General features: G+C 36.8%; 1 protein-coding gene across 1 annotated transcript; it reads left to right on the forward strand.

Annotated features, from left to right (window-relative positions):
• Nucleotides 1–3,843: 3,843 nt before the first annotated feature.
• On the forward strand, nt 3,844–11,603 carry LOC104851369 (ankyrin repeat domain-containing protein 26-like). Its single transcript, XM_033759561.1, has 4 exons — nt 3,844–4,175; nt 6,153–6,267; nt 6,471–6,644; nt 11,313–11,603. Exons 1-4 carry the CDS (start codon nt 3,949–3,951, stop codon nt 11,451–11,453), a joined length of 657 nt encoding a protein of 218 aa, XP_033615452.1. The 5' UTR covers nt 3,844–3,948; the 3' UTR covers nt 11,454–11,603.
• The last annotated feature ends 1,423 nt before the right edge of the window (nt 11,604–13,026 follow it).

Genomic DNA, 13,026 nt, shown 5'->3' on the forward strand with positions numbered 1-13,026 from the left:
CATAAATACATATTTTAAACACATTCAACATAAATTAAGTCATATTATTATTATTATTATTGTGTGTGTGCATGTGTGTGTGGTACTGGTAATTGAACTCAGGACCTTGCACTTGCAAGTCAGGAGCATTGACATTGAGCTAAATCCCTAGTCCTGAGTCATATTATTCTATATGAAACTGGTCATATTATTGTTTAATCCTCCCACTTATGTTCCCATTCTCACAGTATTTTGTCATTTGATTTTGAAGTACTTTCTGGAGATCATGGGGTTCCTTCTACTCTGTCACATTATTTCCCTTAGCTACTGCATAAAGACATGGACATTTTTGCAGCATAGTAGGTTTTCTTTCCTCCAAACTGCAGAAAAAGACATGGACATTGGCAGTGACTGAGATGGTGGTGTCTCTGGAAACCAGCAGTAAGAGAAGAGATCTCTGTTTGTGTGTCCTGCTGCTTCGAGTTCCGTTTCATTCCTCACAGCTGTCAATCAAGTAAACAGGTTGAGAGTGTTTCACAGATTCATTAGCCACATAATTCTTCCAAGCTGGAAATTGCTATGTGGCCCTCTATCTGATAGGGAGGCCATTGAATTTTATGATCACTATGGTTATAAAGGTGTGCATTTTTCAGTTTTGGTGCAGAAAGTTGCATTTCGTGCTTCTCCTCATAGTTGAGGCAGATTGGGGTGAGATCATTAAAGATGAATAGTAGTCCTGTATCCTTGTTCTTGAAAAGATGATTGAATCTTATATCTTCATACCCTTTTTGCAGAGGAGGTGGTTGCTCTTAGACCTTCCCTTCTGAAACTGTCTCTCTTCAGTTTCCTGCTCCTTCAAGCTCTCAGTACTCCTTATGTCCATATATGAAATCATGTCTTTTGTATTTGAATCATATTTGCACCTTGTGGGTGACTCTTGGCTTAGATCCTGGCACTTGTGTCATGATCCCGACCTTCAGAATTGTCAAAAATTATTTGTGATCATAGGTCCTCTGTAAGAACAGAGAAAAATAATGCCCATTGCAACTTCTGTTGAACAGTAAATCCACACGTACCTTCTATGTGGTAACTGCTACCCTGGAAATAAGATGAAAACAGTGTGACAGACATAGTTCAAAGTCCAAACATGCCTGCACTGAGGAAGGACAGTTTGAGGTGCACCACAGATGATTATAGGTTGGATTTATTGCCGTTAAAGATGGTGCTGGTAATAACAGACACGGGAGTAAGTGGGAAATTAAAAGACTTTTTTTTTGTTTGTTTGTTTTTGTTTTTAACACAGAGCCCCAGGGCACTGTGCTGAGAAAGCCCAGAGAGGAAATTGGATGGGATTCCTTTCACAGTGCTCAGCCATCCAGGCACTGAGACGCTCCCATAGCCATGATGCAATAGTGCTAGAGGCTTGAGTAGAACTTGGTGTCACCCAGGTGTGGTTGGTTTTATGTGCATGAAGAATGGAAGATTTATGTGTCATGGAGGCTTCCACATAGATTTCAGAAGAAGACCTGTAATGACTGGCTGTGTGCATCTTAGAGGAAGATGCATGTAGGTGTAAGAGTGAATCTAAATTTTAGTGGAGATAAAAGAATCTGGAGAATCCCCAAAAGTGGAATATCTGAGGGAGCTACAAGAATTGACAAAGCCAGCCCTAGATAAAATGCACAAGAATAACAACTACCAGAAGTTCTGTAGACATGGGACTGCTCAAGGAATTTGGAGCTTGTATCTTGACATCTCTTGCCCTGAGTGCTAGACTTGGAGCTAAAGAACTTACTGTTTTCCCTGCTTGGCATACGCTGGTTTTGGTTTCATTTGGCCTAATGTTCTAGCCCTTGTTATTGGAATGAGAGTATTTCCACTGCATGCTCTTTTGTCTGCAATATTTAACATTATGTTTTACTTCACAGGGACTAAGAGCTAAGAATTTGCTGCCCAGTGTGGTGGCACATGCCTGCATTCCCAATCTTCTTTTATTCCCCTGCTGAACAGATTCATTCTACTTTCTATTTCTCTGTGGCTCATGAGTGCCATTTTTCTTATTCTTTTGGTCTTTTTGTTTCCCTCTCTCTCTACTGTCCCCATTCTCAAAAACAGATTAACCGAAAAACAGAAGGAAACCAAACCAAAAAATAGATCAACTAGACAAAAAAATCAACAAAAATATCACTAACCCGAACCTTCAAACAAACGGGGATGATAAACACTACAGTGTACCACCCAACAGGCACAGAATACATATTCTTCTCAGCAGCACATGGAATTTTCTCTAAAGTAGATCATACGCTGTCCTATAAAGCAAGACTAAGTAAATGCAAAAGCATCAAAATTATACCATGCATATATTCAGATCAGATTGCAATGAAACTACAAATCAATGGCAAAAACATTACAGAAATTATTAAAACACATAAAAATTAAACAATACCCTCTTGGATAATAAATTCATCAGAGAAGAAATCAAGAAAGAGATTAGTTCATAAAATTCAACAATCAATCCAGTACAACATACCACAACCTATGGGACACAGTGAAAACCAGTCATGAGAGAGAAGTGTATGGCTGTGAATGCTTACATCAGACACAAGGGTGAGCCCTAACAAAAAAACCTAATAATGTGTTTCATATCTCCTAGAAAAACAAGAAAAATCCAAACCCAGTGGTAGTATTAGGAAGGAAATTATAAGGAACAAAGCAGAAATTCATGAAATTGGGTATAAAAATACAATGAATCAATGAATCAAATAGCTGGTTCTTTAAAAAAATAAATAAAAGAGACAAACATCTAGCCAGTCTTGCCAAAAAGAGGAAAGTAAAGACCCAAACTACAGCCATTAGAATTGAAAATGGCAAAATCACAGCAGGCTCTGCTGAACTCAAATGACCATAAGTAACTAATGGTCTCTAATAAAATGGAGAATTCATAAGAAATAGATAGATTCCTAAATATATATGAACTACCAAAGCTGAACCAAAAATATATAAAAATTCTGAATCATGCAATATCAGACAATAAAATTGAAGAGGGAATTAAGAAAAAAAAATCAACCAAGAAACACAGGTCCCAATGGGAGTGATCTAATGCCAGTACTCGTCAAACACTTTCATGAAAGTAAAAGGTATTTCCAAAGACATTCCTGTGAGCTGGCATTACCATGATTCCAAATGAAGATGGTCCCAGCCTAAAAACAGACTTACAGGCCATTCTCTCTAATGCATATTAACACAAATGTCTCAACAAAATACTGGCAAACACTACAAGAAATTGACAAAAATGTACATCATGAACAAGGCTCATTCCAGGGGTACAGGGAGATTGTTCAACATATACAAAGCAATAAAAGTAATAGAAAACATAAAAATAAGAACAAACCACATGACCATCTCAATGGATGGCGAAAAAGCATTTGACAAAAAATAACATGCATTCGTGATATAAAAAAAAATCACTGAAGCAAATACTTGTAGAAGGACCTCATCTCAAACTGACAAAAGCCAGTTTAGGACAAAACAACAATCACCATAATATTAAGGGAGAAGAAGCAGAAAGCTTTGCCTCTAAAATAGGAACAAGATAAGTGGTCCACTAACACCAGTCCTTTGCACTATAGTTCTTGAAACGTTATGCAGAGAACTCAGGCAAGAGAAAGAAATAAAAATAATATACAGGAAAGGAAGAAGTGCCACGTGGACAGGTGCATCTATGTACTGAGAAGGCCTCGTGAGCATGCGCCACATGCGCAGAGGCAGTTAGGCATGGTGAGCATGCACCACAGGGTCAGAGGCAGTTAGGCCTGGTGAGCATGCGCCACAGGCTCAGAGGCACTTCGTCCTTTTGCTTGGTAACAGAGGTTCCACCCAGGTGGAAGCCAGCCGCAGAGCCTAGCAGTTGTTCTACAAGCTCAGTTGGCTAAACTTTTCGTTGGAGAAAGGCTGAACGGGAGGGCTAGGATGCCGATAGCCTCAGCCATTAGGAGGCTATTTGGCCTCAGTAGTAGGGGCCGGGTGCCCTCAGACCCCTCAGGCCTAGAAGGCAGTTGTGGGGATCCGCAGCACAGAGCCCGCCCCAAGGCCGTGGGCAAGCTACACAAGGCCGCCAGTGTGGGCGACACGGTGAAAGTGGAGCAGCGCCTCATGCTGAGGAAAAGTGGTGTCAATGACAGAGACAAGAAGCACAGGCAATGGGGCTTCAGGGGAGGGTGTGCAGGTGGGGTTGGGAAAGTGCAGGAGTAGTGGCAGGTCCAAGGTTTGAGGGCTGGACAGGGTGAGGAAGGGGAGACGCAGGCAGGGGGAGGGCCAGAGAGCGTGAGGAGGGGATGAGGAGGGGGGACAGGTTAGAGGGGGGTCTATCCCCAGGCAGCTAAATATTTATGAGCAGCAAAATAAAATCAATCAGCAGTTATAGATCACTTTATTAACTACTTCAAAGAAATTTAACCACAGGAACAAACGTGTGTATAGGATTTTATTCTTAAAATCACATTAAGATAACTGTTTCACACATTTTAAAAGAATACACTGAAATGTTTCCCAAATATATCAATATTTTATATATAACACATAATGTTAATACATCATATAAAATAATGCATATTGTATATATTATATTTAATATAATATATAATATATTAATATTATATTGATCATATTATATTTATTTTGTTAATCATGCATTATATTATGTATTATTATTAATATTGATATATAATGTGTAATACAATAATATATAATATGCATTTAATATAATGTACGGTATAAGATACATTGTATAACATGTGCATAATTTATATATAATACATTATAAAATGTATTAATATATAATATATTATATCATTATATAATGTATTAATATATAATACAATATATAATATATGATGTACAATATAGAATATATTTATATAATATTTATAATATCTATATTTATTATGTTTTATATTAGTACATTATATAATAATATAATGTACATTATATATATCACATTACATATATTAATACATTATAAAATGATATAGTATATTATATAAATTCAGAGCTAGAACTTATTTGAATAAAATTTAGTATCTACTTTCTATCAGCCCTCACCTGTGCACATATGTTCTTTACTGAAGAATGTTACACGGAAACTGAAATGGAAACACGGCTCCATGTTCTTGAGTAGAAATATTTTATAGTCCCAAAATGTAAACTTTCTGTTCATCCGTTTTCTATAAACCCAATAAAACTGTCACCTAACACTTGACTTCACACACCCACTTTTGCTATTTTGTCACTAAGAAAATGTAGTGAAGTTCTGCCTTGCTGGGTATCAAAACAAATTGTTTGCTAATATCCCAAAAGACAGATAAATGAATGTAACTTATTAGAAATTCCAGAAACACTCAAGTATCTGTAAGAATTAGGAACTGGATACTGGCGACATCCATATGAGTTGGAAAACCAGAGTTACCCATGAATGAAATGCCTATTAACTGTTTGAAAATTATGAGCTAGAAATTTTTTTTCACAAAAGTTCCTGGAGTATAGGTTACATTTTAGAAATAATACAGTATGAGAAAGGTACCAAAAGAAAACCCAAATGCCTATTTGTGCCTTCCTGAGAATGACCTCAAAAGCAAGCACTCTTTCTTTTTTTGTGCTGGGGGTTGTGCTCAGAGCCTGGTGCATGCTAAACACACAACCTGCATAGAAACAGGCATTCTGAAGTTTGACAATCAAAAGAAAAATTAAACTCTCCCTTATTTTAGAGAAAAGTTAACAAAATGAAAGACAACATACGTGCAAAAGATGTACAACATATATTAGATGCAAAATGTTTCTTCCTTTTGCAGAAATATTTTTCACCTCACCAAGGGAAAAATACTGAATTCTTATTTATTTATTTTGAAGGTGGGGATCACCAGTAAGCTACACTGAACTCTAAATTGGGTAAAGTATTCTTGTGCAGATCTACAAGTGACCTATAAACATAGAAAAAAATACAGAGAGTCCCTGGTAAAGGGAATTTAATTTTAAAAAGGAATGAAATGCTGTTCCACATTTTAGAAGAAAATTAACTATTTGTGTTGAAGGCTATTTAATGTTCACGATTACAAGAATAATGGTGCATTTCGAAATAGAGCTCTGTAATTTCCTAAGAATCTTTCTCACTATCATAGGACTGCTTTGCATTTTGCCTGTGTCTATGGCCATCCAGAAGTGGTGACTCTTCTGGTGGAGAAAAAATGTGACATCGACGCCCATGATAGGGAAAACAGTACTGCCCTGATTAAGGTGGGTAGCAGGCATGTGACAGGGAAAACAGTAACGCCCTGATTAAGGTGGGTAGCAGGCACCAATTTCAGCATGAGATGGATTGCATTTAATTGCTGAAATAAAATTTAATTGATGTAATTTAATATCACTACTTGGTGAGGCATGAGGAAGGTCCCTTTTGAGTTCCTGGAGTTGACATTCTCTTCTTACAATACCCACAGGCTGTACAATACCACCAGGAAGAGTGTGCAACTATTCTCTTGGAACAGGGTGCCAATCCGAATGTTTCAGATGCCAGCGGCAACACTGCTCTCCACTATGCAGTCTATTATGAAAACTCATCGATAGTGGCTAAACTGCTTTCACACCATGCAGATACTGAGGCCAAAAATAAGGTATAGATCAGCCAATTTCTTTTCCAAGGTATTTGAAGTAGATGCATGTTAACAGTGACATATAGGTAGGGTCAGTTTTTCATAAGCTCAAGCATTCCATGAATAAAAACTATATTTAAAATAATTTAATAGTTAAATATTTCACTTTAAATGTTGATAGTGTTAAAGAAACACTAGAGGATACAGGTTGCTTTTACGAAGTTATGGAAATATTTGTGAAAACACTAAAATTTTAAGAAGTAAATCTTTTCTTTTTCCTGATATTATTTCTATCAAAGTATTTTTTCCTCCCTTAGTGTAAAACAACACAAGACAGCAAAATTTGCCTTGGAAATAGGCTTTATTTTAAAATTTAAACAGAACAACCTCATCTCATAATAAGTGGAAATCTTGTTGCTGCTGACAAGTCATAAAAGTGATTCATTTTTTAGTGGTCTCACTTAAATGGGAAAACTGGAAAGGGAAAGTGATTAGAAATATGCAGGTCGGTGGGGGTTATCATTTTTTCATTTTGTTTTTTGTACTGGGGGTTGAACTCTGGACCTTGTGCTTGCAAGGCAGGTGCAGTACCACCGAGCTAAATCTCTTGCCCCTTGTTTGTTTTCTTGTTTTTGGAAAAAATATTTTTCTGGTCTCTATATATAGACAGGATGCTCTTTGTATGTTTTTGTTTCTCTGTTTGTTTGTTTTTATTTGAACCAAAACATTTATTGGTAGATTTTATATATAAAATGATAACACTCACCACTGGGAAATTTGCACCTGTGCATGTTATATCCTGCCTCTTGTTTTTTCCATTGTTCCTTCCCTTTGACCCCCTCCCCTCCCTATATACAAACGCTTTGTTTCTGTGTTCACTTTTTTGCTTGTCCCATCCTTCCTATCCCCTTCCCTCTCCTTTGTGCCCTTCCCATTTGAACATTTTCTTACCATTTCTCAATGTCTATTATATATTTTAGTCTTTATTTCCCCTTTTAGTTTCTGACACCAGAGAATCAATGCAGTATTTAAACAATGTGTGTCTGATTTTCAGTTTTGAGAATAGTTTTTTTTTCCAATACTGGAGATTGAACCCAGGGTCTTCACACTGAGCTACATCTGCAGCTCTTTTATGTTATATTTTATTTTGAGACAGGGGCTCACTTTGTTGCCCAAGCTGGGCTTGAACTTTTAGTCTTCCTGCCTCAGCCTCCCACAGTGCAGGGATTACAGGCATGCACCGCTGTACCTCGCTTAGGAATAAAAATTCTTAGTTTAGAAAGTTGTATATTTGCAAAGTTGCAATTTTAGGAGAGCTCCGATGAAGCCAGATTGGCATTGGCTGGATGGTGCTTAGATGGTAAGCATCAAGAGGAAATGAACAAATAATTAGCAGACATTCTCTCTGTTTCAGGCACAAACAGCAACTGATATAACAATCTAAATTCTGCTTTCAAACCTATAATGTTTTGCTGGGACCTGGGCGATGAGGGGCTTGCATAATGCATTTTGAATTTTCTAGTCTGGTCCTGCCCCTACCTAACAGGATTAAATGGAGCTTTTCGGGAGTAACTTTCTCTTACTTTCCCTCCTTTTGACCAAATCCCCAAATGGTAAAAAGAATCGACCTTGTAGATGAGAGATGAGACCAAAGTGACCTTCTAGGTTCTCTAGTTTTTATCTAGACTTGCACTTCTCAGAGGTCTGGGGAAAGTTTTGAAAATGTATGAGTTGAGACTGGCCCCTGAGATTTTGATTCAGTAAATCTAGTAAGGTCTGGACATGGATATTTAAAACTATTTCCTCAAGCCTCTGATATAGCTCAGAACCATTTAATAAGCAAGTATAATGATGAATTCCCAAATCTCAGGAACTTAAGAAATCTGTGGAAGTTTGATTAAATACCACTTTCGTCCAGTCTTTTCTTTCCAACATATTAGCTCAGCTTTCATTTGTCTTTCTCCACCTCTGTCAATGGAAGTTAGGAGGAGTATCATTGGTGCTGTTGCTGTGCAGAATACCACCACTTTCCCTCCAACCTTCAGTCACTGACGGCTGTTGAGAAGCTCTGCAGAAGTTCAGTTATGGTTAGGCTGAGGCTGAATCTTTAAGAGTTTTACATCTCATTATTATCATTCAGAGGATGAGGTCAACAAATGTTGATTATTTTCAGAATTCTCTGAACTGAATAGTGGCAACCATGAGCCTGTTTTTAGTTGAAGGCATGTGGTAGACATCTCAATGTTTTAAGTTCACTGAGCCCTGGCAGAAATCAGTGAAGTTAGTTAGAAAGTAGATGAGAATGCTTTTTGAGCATTTTTATTAATTTCATGTGTGTGGTACTGAGGATTGAACCTAGGGTCTTCCAACTGAGCTACCTCCCCAGCATTCAGCACTCCTCACCCCTTTTGAAAATTTGAGACCAGGCCTTATTAAGTTGGATCCTCCTGCCTGGCCTCACAGAGTGATGAGGTTAAAGGTGTGAGCCGCTGTGCCCAGCTGGACGTTTTTTGGATAATTTAGTTTGAGTACTCCTATGAAACTATTTATTTAATTAACAGTTGGGGAGGATTGCATAGAAATGGAGAATAAATTAAAGTGTTCAAAAACTATTAAAATAGGCATAATGAATCTTTTTCATTACATCATGGGACCTCACTTTTTTTTAACAGGGAATCCAACTCAAGTCCTTGCTTTTGCCAGGCATGCATGGTGCCACTGAGCTTAATCCCAGCCCCTTGATTTCACTTTTCAGTAAAACAAGATGTTAAAGGAAGGATTTTACATGCACACATTTGCTTTTTACACAATCATTTGGAAGCACACACACAGCAAAGATATGAGCAAAAGTCTATGGACTGAATGTGGCTCTTAGCTGTGTTCAGCTTGCCTCCATACAGTGAGTCCACTTTGAAATTTCAGGAAACTCCACCAGAATTGGGGGTTTCAAGATTCTCGAAAAGAAGAGAACTAGTCTCTTGGGAGCCCGTGTGACTCTTGGGGTGTGCCCCCTGTATCTGAAGTTCTCGTGTCTTCTCCAGTTTGCTATTGACCCACCTCTGTATTTTCTCCTATCCACTACTCTGCCTTCATGACTTTCAGTTCTTGATTTATGGTATCTTGTAATAAAGAGTAAGGAGTTTCATATATTTTGTATGAATTCATAAGAATGTTATCGGTATTTTATGGTACCATCTTAGAAAGGGAATTGAATTTAGAAGTTGTTCTGACAAGTTTTCATGTTCCTTTTGGAATGTCAGAAAGCATTATTAGGTTAATTCTAATTCCAATTGAATAAGTTATGCCTATTACCACCAATATTATATCTTTCTCTTCGGCATTATCCCTTGAAAATACAAGTGACTTAGTGGCTTTCATTATGATAAAACCAATCCTTATTGGGCAGTATTAGACTTTTAATTGCTAAACCATCGTGGTTTTACCTCTGATTCATATATATGCATATATATACATATATATGTATATATACATATATATGTATATATATATATTTTTTTTTTTGCTTAAAACTAAGAGATAGCCTTAGCAATTAGAATGGGAACAGAATGAAAATGTATTAAAAAGAGTACATAGGCATATGGATCTCAGGATTATCATAATCAGTGAGAATCAAAGTTTTGTACTGAGCCTTTTCTCAGCTAAGATAAAATTTTCATCTAATAATAGGAGAAAAACCCATAGACAGTTTAGTAATAAGCAGTCAGAGTTCATTTGGAGCCTATTTCACAAATGAGTGACCATGTCCTGTGGACTCGATTGGAGCAGGATTTGTTGACATCTGTATTTGAATCCTGACACCATACATAGAATCCAGCAGGTTTCCTCCATAACCCAGAAGAAACTTCCATGTTATGGGAAAGCCCTCAACACTGTATCCCTAAAACCCTTAATTCCTCAGGTGTTGATATTTGACAGAAAGTATTGTCCAATAGGAATAAAGCAAAATTAAAGATATTTTAATACTGAATAAATAGTGCAGTTTTATAATAATCTCTCAAACAGATGATTAGTGAATCTGTTGAGGCAAAAAACATGGAAAATTATTCTTTGGAGGATAGACTGAGAAATCCTGCACTAGAGATTATTTAGCTCATCAATTCAATAAAAATACTTAAATCTTTTACTACTATGCTTTAGGAATTGGGACTACTGAGATAAAAGATATATCCCCTGCCCTCAAGATGCTTTTGATTCAGGTGGGAGCCATCACATAACTCAAAGTACCATAATGAATCTGTGACAGAAGGAAAGATCCTTGGAATCAGTGAAGTCTGAGGCGAGTTTTGACCTGAGTTCATGTAGCAACTACTAGGCAGAGAGTGCATTTCAGGAACCGCACATGTGGAAGCATTAACGAGGAGGAAGAGGCTGCTGTGCATTTATTCCTTATACAGTGGACCTGCAAGTTATGGCTGGCCTGACTTATGAACAACTTGGGTTAATGAGGTTAATGGAAGATTTATCTGTCTCTTGTTATCTATAGCGTGTACCGAGGTAAACACCCACATCTCAGCAGTAATGACATAGTTACGACCAGCCCTCGGAACTAATTGAGTTTATAAGTCAAGTGTCTACTGTATTAGGTTAGAGCAGTGGGAACGTTTTCCAGGTTTTAAGTTCAGTTAAGAAATAGACAACTGTGTGGATAATAACTTTTTTCATTCACAGGATGACCTCACACCAAATTTGCTTGCTGTAAGGGAAAACAAGCAGCAAGTGGCAGAACTGCTTATAAAGAAGAAAGAAAATACTCATGCTCTGGATGAGCCAGGAAGGTATAGTTGTTCTTTTATAAAAATAAGACTTTAGTGGTGTTCTAGAGTAGTAAAAAGTCCAATAGTTTACAGTCAAATAAATCAATAGGAAAAAGGCTGAGTTACAATTGTTGGGATAAAATGAAAGCTATCAACACAAACCATCAGAAAGCAATTATTTGGATTGGACAGCACAAAGAACACTATAGGAGGATTCAAGATCTGTTATGTAGTAATATCGACTGATATTTGCTGTTTTATATGAAGAAATAAATTTTATTACAAAGTAATAAGAAAAACTAGTCAATATGCTGTGTATCATTATCTTCAAAGTACTTCCTCAGAGTACAAGATATAAACCAAACAGATTCTTACAAAAAAGAGCTTTTTTACCAGTGATCTAAGATAAACTAGTTATATAAATGAAACAAATTAGTATCTATATTAAAGTGTTTTTGAAACAATGAAACAGATATTTTGCGGAAGTATTTGCGCTCCCTACTTTCTATTTTGTAAGTCTATATGCACATATATATGTATGTAAGTCATCATATAAGAGAATATTTGAGCTTCTGTGTTAGACTTATTTCACCAAACATGATAGTCTCAAATTGCATCCATTAATCTATGAATGCCTCAAGTTTCCCTTTATGGCAGTGTGGTCCTTCATTGTATATAAATACCATTTTCCTGTAGACATGTACACTGTTTCTAAATTGTAGCTATTATAAATTGTGCTGCTGTAAGCATGGATACGCATGTATCCCTGTACTATGATTTTAAGTCTGGGAAGATATCTAGAAGGAGCATAGCTGCAACAAATGGAATTGCTAAATTTTAGTGTTTTAAGGGATTTCCATACTGATTTCCCTAGTGGTTGTACTAGTTGATATTCCCACCAACAATGTAGAAAAGTTCCTCTCCTTTCCCTAATCTCATCACCATTTATAAATAGATTTTTAATGACAACCATTATTTTTGAGGTAAAATGGTATTTGCAGTGTGGTTTTAATTTGCATTTGTCTGATGACCAACAATTGTGTGCATCTTTTCATGTATGTATTGGCCATTTGTCCTTCTGAGAAGTATCTTTTCATTTTGGTTACCCATTTTTCATCTGTGTCTTTTATTTGAGGAGGTCTAATATTTTTGAGTTCTTTTAATGACAACCATTATTTTTGAGGTAAAATGGTATTTGCAGTGTGGTTTTAATTTGCATTTGTCTGATGACCAACAATTGTGTGCATCTTTTCATGTATGTATTGGCCATTTGTCCTTCTGAGAAGTATCTTTTCATTTTGGTTACCCATTTTTCATCTGTGTCTTTTATTTGAGGAGGTCTAATATTTTTGAGTTCTTTATATATTCTTCTTTTTTTGGGGGGGGTTTGACTGGCCTCAAACTCACAGGGACCCTCCTGCCACAGCCTCCTCAGTGTTGGGATTACAGGCGTGTGCCACCACACTGTGCTTCTTTATATATTCTTGATGTTAGTTTTCTGCCTGTGAAATACAAGGTAAAAATTGTTTCCCATTCTGAAGGTTGTCTCTTCACTCTTCACTGGCTGTTTCCTTTGCAGTACAGAAGCTTTTTAATTTTATATGATCGCATTTGTTGTTTCTGTATAT

The sequence above is a fragment of the Fukomys damarensis genome, unplaced genomic scaffold, assembly GCF_012274545.1.
Source record: "Fukomys damarensis isolate Sample0158 unplaced genomic scaffold, DMR_v1.0_HiC HiC_scaffold_37, whole genome shotgun sequence".
NCBI classification, from domain to species: Eukaryota; Metazoa; Chordata; class Mammalia; order Rodentia; family Bathyergidae; genus Fukomys; species Fukomys damarensis.